The sequence below is a fragment of the Tachyglossus aculeatus genome, chromosome 3, assembly GCF_015852505.1.
Source record: "Tachyglossus aculeatus isolate mTacAcu1 chromosome 3, mTacAcu1.pri, whole genome shotgun sequence".
NCBI lineage: Eukaryota > Metazoa > Chordata > Mammalia > Monotremata > Tachyglossidae > Tachyglossus > Tachyglossus aculeatus.
The window spans coordinates 18,527,065-18,550,006 of record NC_052068.1 but is presented as its reverse complement, the minus strand read 5'-3'; the positions used below and the strand labels follow the sequence as shown (position 1 = coordinate 18,550,006).

The 22,942-nt window shown below is 45.3% G+C and overlaps 1 protein-coding gene across 1 annotated transcript; it reads left to right on the top strand.

The window, feature by feature from the left end:
* The first annotated feature begins 6,124 nt into the window (after nt 1–6,124).
* LOC119925815 (beta-microseminoprotein-like) lies at nt 6,125–21,761 on the top strand. Its single transcript, XM_038744285.1, has 4 exons — nt 6,125–6,187; nt 9,645–9,741; nt 16,370–16,475; nt 21,321–21,761. The coding sequence occupies exons 1-4, from the start codon at nt 6,185–6,187 to the stop codon at nt 21,448–21,450; spliced, it is 336 nt and encodes a 111-aa protein (XP_038600213.1). The 5' UTR covers nt 6,125–6,184; the 3' UTR covers nt 21,451–21,761.
* Nucleotides 21,762–22,942: the final 1,181 nt, after the last annotated feature.

Here is a 22,942-nt window from a genome sequence, read left to right as displayed (position 1 = left end):
ATCATCATTATTATTATTATCTTTCTTCATTCCTTCTCCACCCACATATACATTATCTCTCTGCAGGCATCACCTCAAAGCTCTACTCCTTGACATTCCCCAGACATCCCCATAAATGTCCTACAAGCGCAAACACCTTAATCCCTACACATTCATGCAATCTTTTCAACACCTAAAGCAGAACACTCTACACACTCCCACTCTTACACAAACAAGAGGGCGCACCCAAACCTAACACATTCACACCATCTTTTCTGGACTTAATGCGCAACGGAAATGTTCCCAGGTCATCATCAGGAACTTTTCTTCTTGAGGGACGCAAGTATCAGGTTATGTAACGAAAGGACCGTCTCAGTTACTGATCTCTCATGTGAGGCTGGTTTGGTGCCTGCAATTTTAACTTGATAACTTGATTAGTCCCATCTCTGGATAGCACCCTGAGAGTTTCCAGTATTTTACCAGTCTCGACTATGGGAGGGAGAGTCAAGCAGAGGCCTATCCATTCCATTCCTAGCTTGGCCAGTGGCTAGCGAATGGAAGGCCATCTGCTACAAGTCAAAACTCACCTGTGTTGGGCAGCAGTGGCAGAGAGGGTAGAGGGTGGGGACTCAAGTTGATTGAGCAGAAGGCGGCAATGGTAAACCGCTTCCGTATTTTGACCAAGAAAACTCTATGGATCCACTACCAGAACGATGGTAGATGAAAGCGGGGCGTTCTGGAAGAAATGTGTCCATAATAATAATAATAATAATAATAATGATGGCATTTATTAAGCGCTTACTATGTGCAAAGCACTGTTCTAGGCGCTGCAGAGGTTACAAGGTGATCAGGTTGTCCCACGAGGAGCTCACAATTTTAATCCCCATTTTACAGATGAGGTAACTGAGGCACAGGGAAGTGAAGTGACTTGCCCAAAGTCACACAGCTGACAGTTGGTGGAGCCGGGATTCGAACCCATGAATTCGGACTCCAAAGCCCAGATTGTAGGCGACTTGACCGCACAGGACAAGAACTTGATTAGTGCTGGTTTAAACATACACTTCAATCCCAGGAGACACCCAGATGAGATTCTATTTTACAGCTTTCATTACTTGGATTCTGGAAGGGCAGGAGTTCAGCCGGGATAAATGCAAAGGACAATTCCCCAGTGAATTTGATTGTTGTTCTCTCGGAGGTTTCACTGGGTCCCTTTCTTCCTGACCCCTGGCACTGACCTATGTCATCTTGTAGGCTTAAAACTGAGCAATGGGTTTCTTTCAGACACACATGTAGCATAAATGAGAAAAAAATAGAGGACAGAGTCAGGTGGCAGACTTGTCAATGAGAAGGACACAGATAGAATTGTAGACAAAGCTCAAAAAATGACCAAAATACATTCCTAATAAATCCTAAATCCCTCTGACCCTGGTTAATTTTATTTCCTTTAGATTTTAATGTTCCAAAGCTCCACAGAAGTGAACTATTTTATATAAATCAGAGCTTCCTTTATTGCGGAACTGTTCCATAGGGGTTATCCTGTTTATAATAATAATAATAATTACATTTATTAAGCACTTACTATGTGCAAAGCACTGTTTGAGCGCCGGGGAGGTTACAAGGTGATCAGGTTGTCCCATGGGGGGCTCACAGTCTTAATCCTCATTTTACAGATGAGGGAACTGAGGCCCAGGGAAGTGAAGTGACTTGCCCAAAGTCACATAGCTGACAATTGGTGGAGCCAGGATTTGAACCCATGACCACTGACTCCAAAGCCTGGGCTCTTTCCACTGAGTCACGCCACTTCTCAAAATTCTATTATCTAAGCTGTATTATTAAACGGACGAAATTACTCACTTGTACCTCACACACCTGCGGCCAATCTGACGAATGAGGTAAACTCATTTGGTCTGTCCTCTCTCTGAGCCCCAGTAGGGATTTCAAAAAATCTCTTAACTGTTTGGTTGCACCTGGAGGTCACCAAGAGATGATAATAATAATGGCATTTGTTAAGCGCTTACTATGTGCTGAGCACTGTTATAAGCACTGAGCACTGTTCTATGTCATCGGAGTTGCAGAATCAAATGACTGTGGAGAAAAACTTCACAGACTCTGCATTGTGTTCAAAAAGGGCATATCAGAGTTTAATAAGTTTATTAATAAATAAAAAATGATGGCATTTAGTAAGTGCTTACTATGTGCAAAGCACTTCTAAGCACTGGGAGGTTACAAGGTGATCAGGTTGTCCGACGGGGGACTCACAGTCTTAATCCCCATGTTACAGATGAGGTAACTGAGGCCCAGAGACGTTAAGTGACTTGCCCAAAGTCACACAGCTGACAATTGGTGGAGCTGGGATTTGAACCCCAGACATTTGACTCTGAAGCTCGGGCTCTTTCCACTGAGCCACACAGGGCTTCTTCTAGCCCCATTAGGGAGTTGTGGTGGATAAAAAGGGGAAAAGAGCTGGCCTCTGAGCAGTGGCAAAACCATCTAAGAAATGTATCGAGCTGTCTATGGTGGCTGCGGAAGAAACCTAAAACTCGAGCCCAGACGCCATCACGTCAACTCCTCCCACGTGGGACCATCTGCGCGAATTTGGGGAAAACAGTCGGATGGGTACGAGTGAGTGGGTTTAAGTACGTTTACCACTTCACTTAGACTATCAGGAATTGAATAAAGTTTCCCGCTGAATACCATAGTGGTTTGACTTCACTTTGAACTTGTCAGGAGTGTCCGGCCTAGGAAATTCCTGGCTGCTACGTTTGATTAGGATCCGTCTCAGGCGCACCAGATAATCCCCACCGTTGTGGTCGGTTAGGATAGAGGCTTTTCCCAGCTCAGGTGGAGGGGTTGGTTTTGAACCTACAGAAAATAATAATAATAATGGCATTTATTAAGCGCTTACTATGTGTAAAGCACTGTTCTAAGAACTCGGGAGGTTACAAGGTGATCAGGTTGTGGCATTTATTAAGCGCTTACTATGTGTAAAGCACTGTTCTAAGCGCTGGAGAGGTTACAAGGTGATCAGGTTGTCCCATGGGGGGCTCACAGTCTTAATCCCCATTTTACAGATGAGGGAATTGAGGCCCAGAGAAGTTAAGTGACTTGCCCAAAGTCACACAGATGACAATTGGCTGTTGGGATTTGAACCCGTGGCCTCTGACTCCAAAGCTTGTGCTATTTCCACTGAACGATGCTGTGTGGTATAGCAGATAAAGCACGGGCCAGGGGGTTGGAAGGTCATGGGTTCTAATCCTGGCTCCGTTTCAGGTCTGCAAGTCACTTCACTTCTCTGGGCTTCAGTTACTTCGTCTGTAAAATGGGGATAAAGACTACGAGCACATTGTGGGACCAGGACTGTGTCCAACCTGACTACCTTATACCTACCCCAGTGCTTAGAACAGTGCTGGGCACATAGTAAGTGTTTAACAAGTAATTATGGTATTTGTTAAGTGCTTACTATGTGCCAGGCACTAATCATCATCATCATCATCTGGAGCTGGGCCTCTCCCAGTTCGGGAGAAGGGGATGGCTTGGAACCTACAGAGCAGGGCCCGGGGTTCATGACATAAAATGGTGACTTGGGACTTGTCTTGAGTGCCTGAAAGGATGTCTGTCCAGGTTAATAATAATAATAATAATGGTGGTGTTTGTCAAGAGCTTACTATGTGCCAAGCATTGTTCTAAGTGCTGGGGTAAATACAATAATAATAATAATAATAATAATAATGGCATTTGTTAAGTGCTTTCTATGTGCCAAGCATTGTTCTAAGCACTGGGGGGATACAAGGTAATCAGGTTGTCCCATGTGGGGCTCACAGTCTTAATCCCCATTTTACAGATGAGGTAACAGGCACAGAGAATAATAATAATAATGATGGCATTTGTTAAGCGCTTACTATGTGCAAAGCACGGTTCTAAGTGCTAGGGGGGATACAAGGTGATCAGGTTGTCCCACGGGGGGCTCACAGTCATCATCCCCATTTTACAGATGAGGTAACTGAGGCTCAGAGAAGTGAAGTGACTTGCCCACAGTCACACAGCTGACAAGTGGCAGAGCCAGGATTAGAACCCCTGACCTCAGACTCCCAAGTCTGTGCTCTTTCCTTTGAGCCATGCTGCTACTCTACAGGGTTATCAGGTTGCCCCACGTGGGGCTCACAGTCTTAATCCCCGTTTTTCAGATGAGATAACTGAGGCACAGAGAAGTTAAGTGACATGCCCAAAGTCGTACAGCTGACGAGGGGACGGCGTCAGGATTCGAACCCACGACCTGTGACTCCCAAGCCGGTGCTCTTGACACTAAGCCACTCTGCTTCTCTGATAATAGAGGCCTGTACTTGTGGGAGTACAATATAAAAGAGTCGGTTGACACGTTCAGTGCTCGCAACGAGCCTCTGCCATTCAATCCTATTTCCTAAATTGAGTACTTTCACGGTGCAGAGCATTGTGCTAAGCGCTGGGGAGTTCTGAGTCTCCCTCCTCCATCCAGTCTCCCCTCCCTCAGCCCCTTGTCTGGTCCTATTCACCTCCCTCAGATTCATTCAATCGTATTTATTGAGCATTTACTGTGTGCAGAGCACTGTACTAAGCGCTTGGGAAGTACAAGTTGGCAACATATAGAGACGGTCCCTACCCAACAGCGGGTTCACAGTCTAGAAGGGGGAGACAGACAACAAAACAAAACATATTATTCATTCATTCAGTCGTATTTATTGAGCTCTTGCTGTGTGCAGAGCACTGTACTAAGCGCTTGGGAAGTAAAAGTTGGCAACATATAGAGACGGTCCCTACCCAACAGCGGGTTCACAGTCTAGAAGGGGGAGACAGACAACAAAACAAAACATATTATTCATTCATTCAGTCGTATTTATTGAGCGCTTGCTGTGTGCAGAGCACTGTACTAAGCGCTTGGGAAGTACAAGTTGGCAACAAAACAAAATGTTATATACATATATATATATGTAGAATATATTAACAAAATAAAACAAATAGAATAAATATGTACAAGTAAAATAGAGTAACAAATCTGTACAAACATATATACAGGCGCTGTGGGGAGGGGAAGGAAGTAGGGTGGGGGGGATGGGAAGGGGGAGAGGAAGGAGGGGGCTAAGTCTGGGAAGGCCTCCTGGAGGAGGTGGAAATAGAACGCAAATCCTCGGACTTCTTGCTGCTGCCCGGATTATCTTTGTCCAGAAACGCTCTGGACATATTTCTCCCCTCCTCAAAAACCTCCAATGGCTACCGATCAATCTGCGCATCAGGCAGAAACTCCTCACCCTGGGCTTCAAGGCTGTCCATCACCTCGCCCCCTCCTACCTCACCTCCCTTCTCTCCTTCTACTGCCCAGCCCGCACCCTCCGCTCTTCCACCTCTGATCTCCTCACCGTACCTCGCTCTCGCCTGTCCCGCCATCGACCCCCGGCCCACGTCATCCCCCGGGCCTGGAATGCCCTCCCTCTGCCCATCCGCCAAGCTAGCTCTCTTCCTCCCTTCAAGGCCCTGCTGAGAGCTCACCTCCTCCAAGAGGCCTTCCCAGACTGAGCCCCTTCTTTCCTCTCCCCCTCGTCCCCCTCTCCATCCCCCCGTCTTACCTCCTTCCCTTCCCCACAGCACCTGTATATATGTATATATGGTTGTACATATTTATTACTCTATTTATTTATTTATTTATTTATTTTACTTGTACATTTCTATCCTACTTATTTTATTTTGTTGGTATGTTTGGTTCTGTTCTCTGTCTCCCCCTTTTAGACTGTGAGCCCACTGTTGGGTAGGGACTGTCTCTATGTGATGCCAATTTGTACTTCCCAAGCGCTTAGTACAGTGCTCTGCACATAGTAAGCGCTCAATAAATACGATTGATTGATTGATTGATTGATTGATTCTTACTGTGCGGGAGCTGTCTTTCCCATGCCCCCCTTCTCCTCCAACGCAGGGGGCATTCAGAAGGAAATAACTCCACCACCTGTAACTTTTCAACAATAATCAAACAAGGTGTTTGCTTCATTCACTAATCACAGATCCTGTTGGCAACCCTCCCCCTGGGCACACAGAAATATTACTCGTATTCCCTCGTAGATCGTTTACTTTGGAATTGTATTTCCTTTTGCAATGGAATTGCCATTAAACGATAGTCTATATAAGCTCACTCCACACCTGGATTCTCCAGGGTGCGTCTGCTCCTCAAAAGTCACACACCATGGTAAGTAAATGCTCTCTTGTTTCATTTGGGAATGGATTGTAACTGACTTTGCAGTTGCAATGTGAAGACGTTCAGTTGAGGGAGATTCTTGTGAGGTTCTCAGGATGGAATATAGAAGGTCTGGTGGGTTTTGTACCTAAAATTTGAAATCAAGCTTTTTAGGAGTCATTATGGGGTAAATCTCCAGTGAGAGAAAATCATTTTCCTCTAGAACTTTTGCAAGTGGGGTGGGATGCCAAAAGTTGTAGGAGGCAGCACAGCTTAGTGGAAAGATCTTGGGACTCGGAGACAGAAGGCCTGTCTTTTAGTCCCAGCTATGCCACTAGTCTGCTTTGTGACCTTGGACAAGTCACAACCTTTCTGGGCTGCAGTTTCCTCTTCTGTAAAATAGGGGCAAAGATACAGCCCGTTGTTGGGTAGGGACCGTCTCTATATGTTGCCAACTTGTACTTCCCAAGCGCTTAGTACAGTGCTCTGCACACAGGAAGCGCTCAATAAATACGATTGAATGAATGAATACTCCCTCTCCCTCCCTCTTAGATCATGAGTACCTTTGGGGCGGAGGCTGTGAGATCTGATTATTATCTGTGCTTGGCACATGTAACAAGTACATAATAAATATCAATCAATCAATTAATTGTATTTATTGAGCGCTTACTGTGTGCAGAGCACTGTACTAAGCGCTTGGGAAGTACAAATAGGCAACATATAGAGTCGGTCCCTACCAACAGTGGGCTCACATCATGATTTTGTGCTCTGTCTAAAGTAAGTTTTCAATAAATACTTTTGATTGATCGATAATTAACTCATTCAGAAGAGATGTTTCAAAATTAACTGATCAGTCAATGGTATTTATTATTATGGTGGCGTATTATGGTGGTGTATGTTAAGCACTTACTATGTATCAAGCACTGTTCTAAGCACCGGAGTAGATGGCTGTTAATAAGGTTGAACACGGTCCCTGCCTCCCACGGGACTCACACAGTCTAATTACTGTTCTCAGAGCATCATCATCATCAATCGTATTTATTGAGTGCTTACTGTGTGCAGAGCACTGTACTAAGCGCTTGGGAAGTACAAGTTGGCAACATATAGAGACAGTCCCTACCCAATAGTGGGCTCACAGTCTAAAAGGCACTGTTTTGAGCTCCTGGGAGAATGCAATAGAGGAGAAGTAGTAGATACCATCCCCACCCTCAAGAATCTTGCAGTTTATTGGGGGAACCAGATGTTAAAATAAATTATAGCTAGGGGAAACGGCAGAGTATATTTTTTTATGTTGATGCTTCTTTACTTGTTTTGATGCCTGTCTCCCCTCTTCTAGACTGTAAGCCTGGTGTGGGCAGGGATTGTCTCTATTGCTGAATTGTTCTTTCCAAGTGTTTAGTACAGTGCACATAGTAAATGCTCAATAAATACAATCGAATGAATGAATGGATTTAAATCACTCCCTTCTCATAAGTGGAGAATTTGGGAATTTTAAGTGCATACTCTGTGCCAAGCACTGTATTTGGCACTTGGGTAGATACAAGATCATCTGGTCCCATATGGGGCTCACACTGTAAGTAGGAGGGAGAACGGGTATTTAATCCCCATTTTATTCATTCATTCATTCAATCATATTTATTGAGTGCTTACTGTGTGCAGAGCACTGTACTAAGTGCTTGTGAAGTACAATTCGACAACAATTAGAGACAAGCCCTGCCCACAACGGGCTCACAGTCTAGAAGGGGGGGGAGACAGAAGTCAAAACAACTAAACAGGCATCAGTAGCCTCATTATAAATAAATAAAATGATAGAAATATATATACACATCGTTAATAAAAATAAATAGAATTATAATTATAAATATGTACATATATTCACAAGTGCCGTGGGGCAGGGAGAAGGGAAGATCAAAGGGAGCGAATCAGGGAGATGGGGGGAGGGAGCAGAGGAAAAGGGGGGCTTAGGGATGAAGGAACTGAGGCCCAGAGAAGTTGACTGACACCAGGTCACACAGCAGGCAAGTGGCAAAAGCAGAATTAGAACCCAGGTCCTTTGACTCCCAAGCCTTTGCTCTCTCCATTAGACCACACTGTTTGTCTAAATAAATATAGCCATAATAGACTGCAGCATGTTAGATTGTTCCCCTCCAGACCGTAAACTGCTTGAAGGCAAGGATCTTGCCTCCAAATAATATCCTTCCAAGTGCTTAGTGCAGCACTCTGCAGACAGTAGGTGCTTAATAAATAGTACTGATTGATTGATAGAGTGAATTTAAACCTGAATGTCATCCTCGTCACTTTCTTCTGGAGTCGGTCACTGCCCCACACAGAGAGGTCCCACTGATTTCCTTTGAACCGAACCTGCCACACAGTTTATTTAAATTTATGGCTACTATATTAAGGAAAAATAAATCTTGCTTCCCATGGGTAAAAGCTATGCTTCATCAAATGTACGAATATGCTTCAAATCAAAAGGCAAACACTCATTCATTTATTCATTCACACATTCATAATTATGGAAGGTTGACTACTGTGTGCTGTAGGAAGAACTCTGTAAATAATTATGATAATAATGATGGCATGTATTAAGCGCTTACTATGTTCCAAGCACTGTTCTAAGCACTGGGGAGGTTACAAGGTGATCAGGTTGTCCCACGGGGGGCTCACAGCCTTAGTCCCCATTTTACAGATGAGGTAACTGAGGCACAGAGAAATGAAGTGACTTGCCCAAAGTCACACAGCTGACAATTGGTGGAGCTGGGATTTGAACCCATGACCTCTGACTCCAAAGTCCGGGCTCTTTCCACTGAGCCACACTGCTTCTCTAAAAGGTCGTCTTCTCTTTAGAAGGTGCTTGTGAGCAGAAGTAATAGCCACAGTATTTATTGTGTCCACTTTGTGCAATGCACTGTGCTTGGAGAGCAAAGAATAAAGAAGTGACATATTTCCTGTGGGCAAGGACCTTTTCCCTAGGATCAATCAATCGTATTTATTGAGCGCTTACTGTGTGCAGAGCACTGTACTAAGCACTACGGCCCCCTGCCCTAGAGAAGCGTACAATCTAGTTGGAGAGAAAAGGAGACAAAAACCTCGTCAGAGAAACCCTGGTCTCCAAATTCATTTTTACCCAGGACCATGTGGCCTTAGTGGATAGAGCACAGGCCGGGGATTCAGAAGGACCTGGGTTCTAATTCCGGCTATGCTGCTTGTCTGCTGTGTGACCTTGGGCAAGTCACTTCACTTCTCTGTGCCTCAGTTACCTGTAAAATGGGGATCAAGATTGTGCGCCCTTTGTGGGGTGGGGACCGTGTCTGACCTGATTTGCTTATATCTACCCCAGTGCTTAGTACAGTGCCTGGCACATAGTAAGCTCTTACCAAATACCATAAATAAAAATGTATCACCCACAAAGGGCAGCTAATGAACAGATGCTTGCCGACCACCTAGACCTTTCTCTGATTTATTCCAGAAGAGTTTCCTTGGTCTCCTTCTTGTCGTTGCCATTTCGGTGAGGCTGTGCAATGGGGCATGCTACGTGATGCCAAATGCTGCAGGGGAATCCCGAGGTAAGGCGGGAACTCTGGGGCAGGTCACTGTGCAAAGTGAACTGAGGGATCGAAAAGACAGCGCTGACTTTATACACTTCGGGCCATAACCATAAAGAGGGCTGGGGATTAAAAGGACACAGGGGCTTAGAAACGATCCAGGGGAGAGGGAGGGAGGGAGGGAATTAGAAATGATCCAGGAGGGAGGGAGTGATCCCAGTGGAGATGTTCCGGAGAAACAGCATAGCCTAATGGAACGAGCACAGGATGTGGAATCAGGAGATCTGGATTTAAATCCCTGCTCTGCCTCATGCTTCCTAGGTGACCTGGGACAAATTACTCAACAGTATCCTCATTTGTAAATGGGGATAAGATACCCGTTCTCCCTTTCCCCTTAGACTGGGAAATCCCAGGAGGGACATAAAATGTCCAATCTCACTGCTCTCTGTCTACCCCTTTGCTCTGTACAGTTGTTGGCACATAATCATTTTTTGTTTTAATTGTATTTGTTAAGCTCTTACTATGTGCTAGTCACTCAATCATTTTTTGTTTTAATTGTATTTGTTAAGCTCTTACTATGTGCTAGTCACTCAATCATTTTTTGTTTTAATTGTATTTGTTAAGCTCTGACTATGTGCTAGACACTCTTATAAGCACTGGCCTAATAATAATGCATAACAACCATCACCACTATTGATAAATAACCTTGTAAAGCTGCACCTGTCAGTCTGGGAGTTCAGCGTGAGACGCAGTATGGCCTAGTGGGAAGACCCTTTCCCTAGTTGTCAGAATAATAATAATAATAATAATGTTGGTATTTGTTAAGCGCTTACTATGTGTGAAGCACTGTTCTAAGCGCTGGGGGGGAGAATACAAAGTGATCAGGTTGTCCCACGTGGGGCTCACAGTCTTAATCCCCATTTTCATCAGAAGAACATGGGTTCTAATTTCAGCTAATTTCTATCCTTTTTTTAAAAAAAATACATTTGTTAAGCACTTACTGTGTGTCAAGCACTAGACCAAATGCTGGGGTAGATACAAGCCAATCAGGTTGGACACAGTCCCGGTCCCACATGGGGCTCACGATCTTAATTCCCATTTTACAGATGAGGTAACTGAGGCCCAGAGAAGTGAAGTGACTTGCCCAAGGCCACACAGCAGACAAGTAGTGCAGCTGGAATGAGAACCCATGACCTTCTGTCTCCCAGGCCTGAGCACTATCCAGTAGGCCATATTGCTTCCCAGAGATCCTTTCCTCCCAGAAATCACAGTAATGATGACCATTCATTCGATCATTCATTCATTCAATCGTATTTATTGAGCGCTTACTGTGTGCAGAGCACTGTACTAAGCGCTTGGGAAGTACAAGTTGGCAACATATAGAGACGTTCCCTACCCAACAGTGGGCTCACAGTCTAGAAGGGGGAGACAGAGAACAAAACAAAACATATTAACAAAATAAAATAAGTAGAATAAAAATGTACAAGAAAAATAAATAGATAGAGTAATAAATACATACAAACATATATATATGTATATATATATATATATAGGTATATACATATATACAGGCTGGGTTAGTGGGATCAAGTTGGTTTGCAAGCATCAATACTGTATGATGTAATTTATTTCAAGTCAAAAGGAAGTGGCAGGTTATTGGATAAGAGAAGAAAGAAACAGACTGGAACCAATTTCAATACCTTAAAATCTAGTAATGATTACATGGAATTCTGTCCTCCCTGATTCCTGTCTTTCCCTTCTCCAACCCATACTTTACTCTGCTGCCTGGATCATTTTACTGAAAAACTGTTCAGTCCGTAGTTCCCCAGTCTTCAAAAGCCTCCAACTGTCGGCCATCCACATCAAATAAAAATTCTTTAACATCAGCAAAGAGAAGCAGCGTGGCTTAGTGAAAAGAGCACAGGCTTGGGAGACAGAGGTCGTGAGTTCTAATCCCTGCTCCGCCGCTTGTCAGCAGTGTGAATTTGGGCAGATCACTTAACTTCTCTGTGCCTCAGTTACCTCATCTGTAAAATGGGGATTAATAATAATAATGATGATTATGATGGCATTTATTAAGTGCTTACTATGTGCAAAGCACTGTTCTAAGTGCTGGGGAGGTTACAAGGTGATCAGGTTAACCCACAGGGGGCTCACAGTCTTAATCCCCATTTTACAGATGAGGGAACTGAGGCACAGAGAAGTTAGGTGACTTGCCTAAAGTCACACAGCTGACAATTGGCGGAGCTGGGATTTGAACCCATGACCTCTGACTCCAAAGCCCGTGCTCTTTTCCACTGAGCCACGCTAGGACAGCCTGATTACTTTGTATTTACCTCAGCACTTAGAACAGTGATAGGCACATTGTAAGCAGTTAAAAAATATCATCATCATTATTATTATTATTACCAGTTTTTAGGCACTGAATTAGAAAAACAATGTGGCCTTAGAGGGTAGAGCACAGGCCTGGGAGTGAGGAGGATCTGGGTTCTAACCCTGGCTCCGTTGCTTGTCTGTTGTGTTACCTTGGGAAAATTATTTCACTTCTCTGTGCCTCAGTTACCTCACTGGTAAAATGGGGATTTTAAAAAGTAGTATTTGTTAAGCGCTTTCTATGTGCTGGGCACTGTAATAGGGTAGATACAAGATAATCAGGTTGGACACAATCCATGTTCCACATGGGGCTCACTATCAATCTCCATTTTACAAATGAGGGAACTAAGTGACTTTCCTGAGGTCACAGAGTAAAGTGGTGGAGTCAGGATTAGAACCCAGATCCTCCTCACTCCCCAGGCCCAGGCTCTACCCACTAGCCCATGCTGCTTCTCATCTGTAACCTCCAAGTGGGGCATGGATTGCATCCAAGCTGAGTGTCTTGTATCTTTTCCAGCACTTAGTACAGTGCCTGACGGATAGTAAGCGCTTAATAAATACCATAAAAAAAAACTCAGCTCTGTCCCTCTTATCTAACTTCGCTGAGCTCCTACTATCATCCAACGCTCCTCTAATACCATCCTGCTTTCCCTATCTTGAGCTCATCTAGCCTGCCTCTGACCCTTTGCCAAGCGCTTAGAACAGTGCTCTGTACAGAGTAAGCACTCAATAAATCTGGGTGAATGAAATTCTAAATATGATTGAACGAAATTCGATTGAATGAAGATTCTCCCTGGAACTAAGAACTCTCACTCTCTTCATAGCTGACAGCTCGGCACTTTCCCCACCTTTAAAATTCTCCTAAAATCGTATCTCCTCCAAGTGGCCTTCTCTTCCTATCTGATCTCTCTCTGTGTACACTATGCACTATGAAATATTCTTATTCTGTACTATTTCCCCTATCTCTTATCTATTTTAATGTCCATCACCCCACTAGGCAGTTTTCCTTCTCCTTCCTTTTCCTTCTCCTTCATGAACTCCTTCATTCATTCATTTGTAATAATAATAGTTATGACATTTGTTAAGCGCTCACTATGTGTCAGGCACTGTACAAAGCGCTGGAGTTCATCCCCTGGGCCTGGAATGCCCTCCCTCTGCCCATCTGCCAAGCTGGCTCCCTTCCTCCCTTCAAGGCCCTACTGAGAGCTCACCTCCTCCAGGAGGCCTTCCCAGACTGAGCCCCTTCCTTCCTCTCCCCCTCGTCCCCCTCTCCATCCCCCCCCATCTTACCTCCTTCCCTTCCCCACAGCACCTGTATATATGTATATATGGTTGTACATATTTATTACTCTATTTATTTATTTATTTATTTTACTTGTACATATCTATTCTATTTCTTTTATTTTGTTAGTATGTTTGGTTTTGTTCTCTGTCTCCCCCTTTTAGACTGTGAGCCCACTGTTGGGTAGGGACTGTCTCTATATGTTGCCAACTTGTACTTCCCAAGCGCTTAGTACAGTGCTCTGCACACAGTAAGCGCTCAATAAATACGATTGATGATGATGATGATAAGCAAATTGGGTTGGACACTCTCCCTGTCCCACCTGGGGCTCACAGTCTGAATCCCCATTTTCCTGATGAGGTAGCTGAGGCACAGAGAAGTGAAGTGACTTGCCCAAGCTCACACAGCAAACAAGTGGCAGAGGGAGGATTGGAATTCATGACCTTCTGATTTCCAGGCCCATGCTCTATCCACTATGTCATGGTGCTTCTGCAGCACTTACTACATAAAGAACACTGTACTAAGCACTTGGGGGAGTACAATACAACAATAAACAGACCCATTCCCTGTCCACAGAGATCTTACAGTCTAGAGGGGGGTGACAAGAATCGCATCTACCAACTCTGTTATATTGTACTCTCCCAAACAATTAGTACAATGAGCCATATACAATTAGCCCTCGAGAAGTACCACTGATTGATTTATTGATTGATATTAAAGAGGGAGATGTAGCCAAGTTGTTACTTATTCCAATTTATCGATACCCTAAAATAGAACCAATCAATCAATCAATCAATCAATCATATTTATTGAGTGCTTACTGTGTGCAGAGCACTATAGTAAGTGCTTGGGAAGTACAAGTTGACAACATATAGAGACAGTCCCTACCCAATAGTGGGCTCACAGTCTAAAAGGGGGAGACAGGGAACAAAACCAAACATACTACCAAAATAAAATAAATAGAATAGATATGTACAAGTAAAATAAATAAATAGAGTAATAAATATGTACAAACATATATACATATATACAGGTGCTGTGGGGAAGGGAAGGAGGTAAGATGGGGGGACGGAGAGGGGGCGAGGGGGAGAGGAAGGAAGGCGCTCAGTCTGGGAAGGCCTCCTGGAGGAGGTGAGCTCTCAGTAGGGCCTTGAAGGGAGGAAGAGAGTGAGCTTGGTGGATGGGCAAAGGGAGGGCATTCCAGGCCCGGGGGAGGACGTGGGCCAGGGGTTGATGGCGGGACAGGCGAGAACGAGGTATGGTGAGGAGATTAGCGGCGGAGGAGCGGAGGGTGCGGGCTGGGCTGGAGATGGAGAGAAGGGAGGTGAGGTAGGAGGGGGTGAGGTGATGGACAGCCTTGAAGCCCAGGGTGAGGAGTTTCTGCCTGATGCACAGATTGATTGGTAGCCATTGGAGGATTTTGAGGAGGGGAGTAACATGCCCGGAGCGTTTCTGGACAAAGACAATCCGGGCAGCAGCATGAAGTATGGATTGAAGTGGAGAGACACACAAGGATGGGAGATTAGAGAGAAGGCTGATGCAGTAGTCCAGACAGGATAGGATGAGAGCTTGAATGAGCAGGGTAGCAGTATGGATGGAGAGCAAAGGGCGGATCTTGGCAATGTTGCGGAGCTGAGACCGGCAGGTTTTGGTGACGGCTTGGATGTGAGGGGTGAACGAGAGAGCGGAGCCGAGGATGACACCAAGGTTGCGGGCTTGTGAGACGGGAAGGATGGTAGTGCCGTCAACAGAGATGGGAAAGTCAGGGAGAGGGCAGGGTTTGGGAGGGAAGACAAGGAGTTCAGTCTTGGACATGTTGAGTTTTAGGTGGCGGGCAGACATCCAGATGGAGATGTCCTGAAGGCAGGAGGAGATGCGAGCCTGGAGAGAGGGGGAGAGAGCAGGGGCAGAGATGGAGATCTGGGTGTCATCAGCGTAGAGATGATAGTTAAAGCTGTGGGAACGAATGAGGTCACCAAGGGAGTGCGTATAGATCGAGGACAGAAGGGGACCAAGCACTGAACCTTGGGGAACCCCCACAGTAAGGGGATGGGAGGGGGAGGAGGAGCCTGCAAAAGAGACTGAAAATGAATGACCGGAGAGATAAGAGGAGAACCAGGAGAGGACGGAGTCTGTGACGCCAAGGTCGGATAGCGTGTTGAGGAGAAGGGGGTGGGCCACAGTGTCGAAGGCAGCTGAGAGGTCGAGGAGGATTAGGACAGAGTATGAGCCGCTGAATTTGGCAAGCAGGAGGTCATTGATGACCTTTGAGAGGGCAGTTTCCGTGGAATGTAGGGGATGGAAGCCAGACTGGAGGGTGTCGAGGAGAGAATTGGTGTTGAGGAATTTGAGGCAGCGCATGTAGACAACTTGTTCAAGGAGTTTGGAAAGGAATGGTAGGAGAGATATGGGGCGATAACTAGAAGGTGAGGTGGGGTCAAGAGAGGGTTTTTTTTGGGATGGGAGAGACATGGGCATGTTTGAAGGCAGAGGGGAAGGAACCAGTGGAGAGTGAGCGGTTGAAGATGGAAGTTAAGGAGGGGAGAAGGGACGGAGCGAGAAATTTCATGAGATGAGAGGGAATGGGGTCAGAAGCACAGGTGGCCAGAGTAGCACTTGAGAGGAGGGAAGAGAGCTCCTCTGAGGATACTGCTGGGAAGGATGGGAGAGTAGCAGAGAGTGTTGAGAGCCGGGGGGTTGGAGAAGGGGGGAAGTGACTTTGGGGAGGTCGGACCTGAAAGTATGAATACCAGAAAGTATGGATATAATTGAGGCTGAAATTTTATTCAAACAAAAGAGAAAATTCACCTAATATTTATATCATGGGCAGGGAACATATCTACTAGCTCTGTTATATTGTACTCTCCTGACTGCTAGTACAGTGCTCTGTACACAGTAGAGCTCAATAAATACGATTGATTGATTGATTTAATGGACAATGAAGGCTTAATTTGGATGTTTGGTCTGTTTTGGACTACTGATGTTTCATTTTAGGTTGCGAAGATTCCGATGGGATGATGCATGAATTCAATTCGAATTGGAAGACTGAAAATTGTCTCAGCTGCAGCTGCTCCCGAGCCGGAATTAATTGCTGCAGCCTGTAAGTTGAACCGCACCAATTATTTATTTTTTACAGAACCATAGAATGACCCTATTTTGGGGAATAAACTGGTACTTTGGGATACCACCATCACCAGTGACCAGCTTATGAAGATTTCTGTTTCTTCTTCATGGAGTGAGAATGGGATTTTGGGGCAGGTCAGGTGGAATGGGAGGAGAAGAAGCAGATAGAGGGGTTGAAACCCATGTTCATTCTGACACAGCCGCATCACAGTCCCTCAGTACTGTGAGATCTCAAATGAACATGGCTACTTAAGTTGCTTCCACCTGGCCACGAAGCTCAAGTAGTGACAATGAACAGGGGCAGCTGAGGCTCAGGGTGAGCCGGGCTGGATAATCCAAATTCAAGGACGGCGGTCTGTTTTCCAAAAGTCACCTGGGATGCCTGAAAAAGCTCCAGTGCTCTCTCGGTAGGGAAAGTCTCTCCTGACACAAAGAAGAGACTTCCACAACTCTCTTTGAGGAGCTGAGTGGAAAGAGCCCGGGCTTGGGCGTCAGAGGTCGTGGGTTCTAATTCCGGCTCCGCCACTTATCAGCTGTGTGACTCTGGGCAAGTCACTTAACTTCTCTGTGCCTCAGTTACCTCATCTGTAAAATGGGGATTAAGACTGTGAGCCCCACATGGGACAAGCTCATTACCTTGTATCTACCCCAGTGCTTAGAACAGTGCTTCACACATAGTAAGCACTTAACAAATGCTATTATTATTGTTATCATTATTATTTCCGGTCAACGACTAATTAGCTTTTTTTCTGATGATGACCTTCAGCTATCACTTCTATTGCTACTACTACTACTAGTACAGTGCTCTGCACATAGTAAGCGCTCAATAAATACGATTGATGATGATGATAGTACTACTGCAAATACTGTGAGCCCGCTATTGGGTAGGGACTGTCTCTATGTGTTGCCAACTTGTACTTCCCAAGCGCTTAGTACACTGCTCTGCACACAGTAAGCACTCAATAAATACGATTGAATGAATGAAAGGGACGGGGAGAAGAGGAAAGGGGGGCTCAGTCAGGGAAGATCTTTTGGAGGAGACGTGCCCTTCAGTCAGGCTTTGAAATGGTGGAGAGTATTTGTCTGTTAGACTTGAGGAGGGAGGGCGTTGCAGGCCAGAGGCAGGACGTGGGAGAGGGGTCGGCGGTGAGCTGGGAGAGATGGAGACAGAGTGAGAAGAGTGAAATGTGTCAGCTGGGTTGTAGGAAGAGAGTAGTGAGGTGAGGTAGGAGGGGGCAAGTGAATGAGTGCTTTAAAGCCAATGGTGAGGAGCTTTTGTTTGTTGCTTAGGTGGGTGAGCAACCAATGAAGATTTCTGAGGAGTGGGGACACATTGTAGTTACGTGGTAGCAGTTTGGATGGGGAGGAAAGGGTGGATTTTAGTGATGATGTGAATGAAGGTGGGACAGACAGGATTTAGTGATGGATTGAATATGTGGGTTGAAAGAGAGAAAGGAGTCAAGGATAATGCCAAGGTTACAGGCTTATGAGACAGGAAGGATGGCAGTGCTCTCTACAGTGATGGGAAGGTCAGGAGGAGGACAGGGTGTGGGTGGGAAGATAAGGAGTTCTGTTAGGACGTGTTAAGCTTGAGGTGACGGGAAGACATCCAAGTAGAGATGTCTTAGAGGCAGGAGGAAATGTGAAAACGCAGAGAGGGAGAGAGATCAGGACTGGAGATGTAGATTTGGGAATCATCCTCCAAGAGGCCTTCCCTGACTAAGCCCTCCTTTCCTCTTCTTCCATTCCCTTCTCCGTCACCCTGACTTGCTCCCTTTGAGAAGTAGCATGGCTCAGTGGAAAGAGCATGGGCCTTGGAATCAGAGATCATGGGTTCAAATGCAGGCTCTGCCAATTGTCAGTTGTGTGACTTTGGGAAAGTCACTTAACTTCTCTGGGCATCAGTTCCCTCATCTGTAAAATGGGGATTAAGACTGTGAGCCCCCCGTGGGACAACCTGATCACCTTGTAATCTCCCCAGTGCTTAGAACAGTGCTTTGCACATAGTAAGCGCTTAACAAATACCATCATTATTATTATTATCCCCCCTTCCAGCCCCACAGCACTTATGTAAATAACTGTAATTTGTTTATTATATACATATATATTTCTGTCCCCCCTACTCTAGACCATAAGCTCATTGTGGGCACGAAATGTGTCGGTTTATTATTATACTGTGCTCTCCCAATCACTTAGTACAGTGCTCTGCACACATTAAAGGCTCAATAAATACTGCCGACTGATGGACTGATTGGGAGGACTGGACCTCTCCTCTTCCATGGAGAATAAACTCCTTGAGGACAGGGACCATGTCTACTAACTCTACTGTAGTAATATTAATAATAATTGTGGTGTTTGTTAAGCTCTTGCTCTGTGCCAAGCACTGTACTAAGCTCTAGGGCAGAAGCAAGATAACCGGGTTGGACATTCCCTGCCCCACATGGGACTCACAGTCTAAGTGGGAAGAAGAACAGCTGTTTCATCCCCATTTAATAGATCCTCAAAAACCTCCAATGGCTACCAATCAATCTGCGCATCAGGCAGAAACTCCTCACCCTGGGCTTCAAGGCTGTCCATCACCTCGCCCCCTCCTACCTCACCTCCCTCCTCTCCTTCTACTGCCCAGCCCGCACCCTCCGCTCCTCCGCCGCTAATCTCCTCACCATACCTCGTTCTCGCCTGTCCCGCCATCGACCCCTGGCCCACGTCATCCCCCGGGCCTGGAATGCCCTCCCTCTGCCCATCCGCCAAGCTAGCTCTCTTCCTCCCTTCAAGGCCCTACTGAGAGCTCACCTCCTCCAGGAGGCCTTCCCAGACTGAGCCCCTTCTTTCCTCTCCCCCTCGTCCCCCTCTCCATCCCCCCGTCTTACCTCCTTCCCTTCCCTACAGCACCTGTATATATGTATATATGGTTGTACATATTTATTACTCTATTTATTTACTTATTTATTTTACTTATACATATCTATCCTATTTATTTTATTTTGTTGGTATGTTTGGTTTTGTTCTCTGTCTCCCCCTTTTAGACTGTGAGCCCACTGTTGGGTAGGGACTGTCTCTATGTGTTGCCAATTTGTGCTTCCCAAGCGCTTAATACAGTGCTCTGCACATAGTAAGCACTCAATAAATACGATTGATGATGATGATAATGATGATGAAACTGAGGCCCGGAAAACCCAATTGACTTGCCCAAGATCATACAGAAAGTGAGAGAGCAAGGATTAGAACCCAACTCCTTTGACCTCCGGGCCCAGGTTCAACTAAGAGTGTAGTATTGTGCTCTGCACTCAGGAAATGCTCAATAAATGCCATTGATTGATTAATTGTAATTTTCCCTCCTCTCCTCCTCCAGTTTGGGGCCTTGTTGTAAAGAAGCATCCGTTTCTATGCCTAACAATTAGTTTGTCTCTTTCATGCTAGCGCTTAGTACAGTGCCCTGCAAATGGTAAGCACTCAATAGAAACCGCTGAGTGACTGATCTGAAGGTCTGTGCATTACAAGCGTGAGTGGAGACAGCGGCGGCCCAGTGAAAACAGCTTGGGACGAGAAGCCAGGCATCTTGGATCCTAAAGCCAGACCTGCCATCGGCCTGCTGGGTGACTTTGGACAGGTCACTTAACCTCTCTGGGCCTCAGTGTTCTCACTAGCAGAATCCCCTCCCTAGCTCTTGGACTGTGATTCTCATCTGGCACTGCAATTAATTTTTTTATCCTGTATCTTTTTTTGAAAAAAAAAAAATATTTTTAAACACCATGAGCCAGTCCCTATACTAAACTCTGGGGTTGATACTTGGGGCTCACAGTCTTAATCCCCCTTCTAAAAATGAGGTAACTGAGGTGCAGAGAAGTGAAGTGACTTGCCCAAGGTCACACAGCAGATAAGTGGCGGAGCCGGGATTAGAAGTCAGGTCATTCTGATTCCCAGGCCGGTGCTCTATCCACTAGGAAACACTATTTCCCTTGCATCTTCCCCAGTGATCAGCACAGTGCTGGACACAAGGTAAGTCCTTTAAGGCTGATGATGATGAAGATAATAATAATAATAATAATGGCATTTATTAAGCACTTACTGTGTACAAAGTACTGTTCTAAGCGCTGGAGCACTGTTCTGAGATGATAATGAAGGGATGACACACAGATGCAGGGGAGCCGTGTGTTTTATAGATCATCTTTTAGAGGAGCAGTGTGGTCTAGTGATTATGATGATGATGATGATGATGGCATTTATTAAGCGCTTACTATGTGCTTACTACTGTTCTAAGCGCTGGGGAGGTTACAAGATGATCAGGTTGCCCCACGGGGGCTCACAGTCTTAATCCCCATTTTTACAAATGAGGTAACTGTGGCACAGAGAAGTCAAGTGACTTGTCCAAAGTCACACAGCCGACCATTGGCGGAGTCAGGATTTGAACCCATGACCTCTGACTCCAAAGCCCGTGCTCTTTCCACTGAGCCATGCTGCTTTGGACCTGGGAGATAGAAGGTCATGGGTTCTAATCCCAGCCCCACCAGGTGTCTGCTGTGTGGCCTTGAGCAAGTCACTTCACTTCTTTGTGCCTGAGTTACTTCAGCTGGAAAATGGGGATTCAGATTATGAGTCCCACATGGGACAGGGACTATGTCCAACCCGTTTGCTTGCATCCACCTTATAGCTTAGTACAGTGCCTAACACATAGTAACTGCTTAAGAAATACCATGATTATTATTATTAATATTATGAGAGGAGAAAGTTCCCAGTGAGACATGACTTTGAGGGAGAGAGCAATAATTTTAATTGTTCCTTCATCTCTTCCCCACCCGACCTCTGTTTCTCTCCTTACCAGCGTTTCTACACCTTTTGGATATGATGAAGTGAAGTGTAAGGAGGTTTTCCACAAGGAGTCCTGCACCATCACCGTGGTGGAGAAAGACAATCCCACTAAAACCTGCCAAATTAAAGGCGCGGTTGGGTAACCACACAGTCTCTCCCGATGATGTTGGCTGCCAAGTTCAACTTTTTCCACCCGAATCCGGTGACCCTTGAAGAAATGATCCTGCTTCTGGAACTCAGCTGCTCATTGGGAAAGATGGGAATACCCAGGCCAGAATTGGCTTGTCTTCCTGTCTCATTCAACTTGTAACTGGGCTCTAATGCATGCTAGACACTTAGTTGCCTGTGTCTCATCCTCTCCTCTTTGGAGATGCTCCGTACCTCCACAGATGAATTTGACACATGTTTTTCTCGAAATTGCTGTCCCCTGAAATAAATTAATTTTTAGCATGAGTGATTTTTTTCATTATTGAGACTGGGGGCCTCAAAACTAGTAAATGGAGATGCCTCGACTTCCCCTCCTTTTACCTTGATTTTTTTGGGGGGAAGCCCCCTGACTTTGGAAGCTCCCCAGCCCACCCACTTAGAGATGGGGTTTCTAAGAGTTGGGAAAGGGCTCAGCATAGAAATTTTATTTTCCACATGGGAGTTGTTGGGCTTTGGTGTCCCTGTTCGTTTCCTCTCCCTCTATCTTCCTCACCATCATAATAACTCATGGCAACATTATAAAAATTTCCTTAACCACCTTTGTGTTAATATAGCCTTATTAGTCATTTATTAAGCACTCACTAGGTATTAAGCTCTGGAGAGATAATAATAATTGCTGTATTTGTTAAGCACTTACTATGTGCCAAGTACTGTACTCAGAGTTAGGGTAGATAATAATAATAATAATAATAGTATTTGTTAAGTGCTTACTATGTGCAAAGCACTGTTCTAAGCACTGGGGAGGATACAAGGTGGTCAGATTGTCCCACGGAGGGGCTCACAGTCTTCATCCCCATTTTACAGATGAGGTAACTGAGGCACAGAGGAGTTAACTGACTTGACCAAAGTCTCACAGCTGACAGTTGGCAGAACTGGGATTTGAACCCACGATCTCTGACTCCAAAGCCCGGGCGCTTTCCACTGAGCCATGCTGCTTCTCATATAGGGGTTATGATTATAATCATAATATAATAATAATAATGATGATGATAATAGTAATAAACATGGTATTTGTTAAGCACCTACTATGTACCAAGCATCGTATTAAGCGCTGGGGTGGATGCAAGCAAATCAAGTTGGACACAGTCCCTGTCCCACACAGGGCTCACAGTCTTAATCCCCATTTTACGGATGAGGTAACTGAGGCCCAGACAAGTGACGTGACATCACAGGGTCACACAGCAGGCAAGTGGCAGAGCCAGGATTAGAACCCAGGTCAGGATTCCTTTCAGCCTCGAAGTCTCAGGAGGAGGGAGAATAGGTATTGAATCCTTATTTTGCAGATGAGGAGACTGAGACACAGAGAAGTTAAGTGACTGGCCCAAGGTCACACAGCAGACAAGAGGCAGAGCCAGGATTAGAATCCAAGTCCTCTGTTTCCCAGGCCTGTGTTAATAATAATAATAATAATGATGATGGAATTTATTA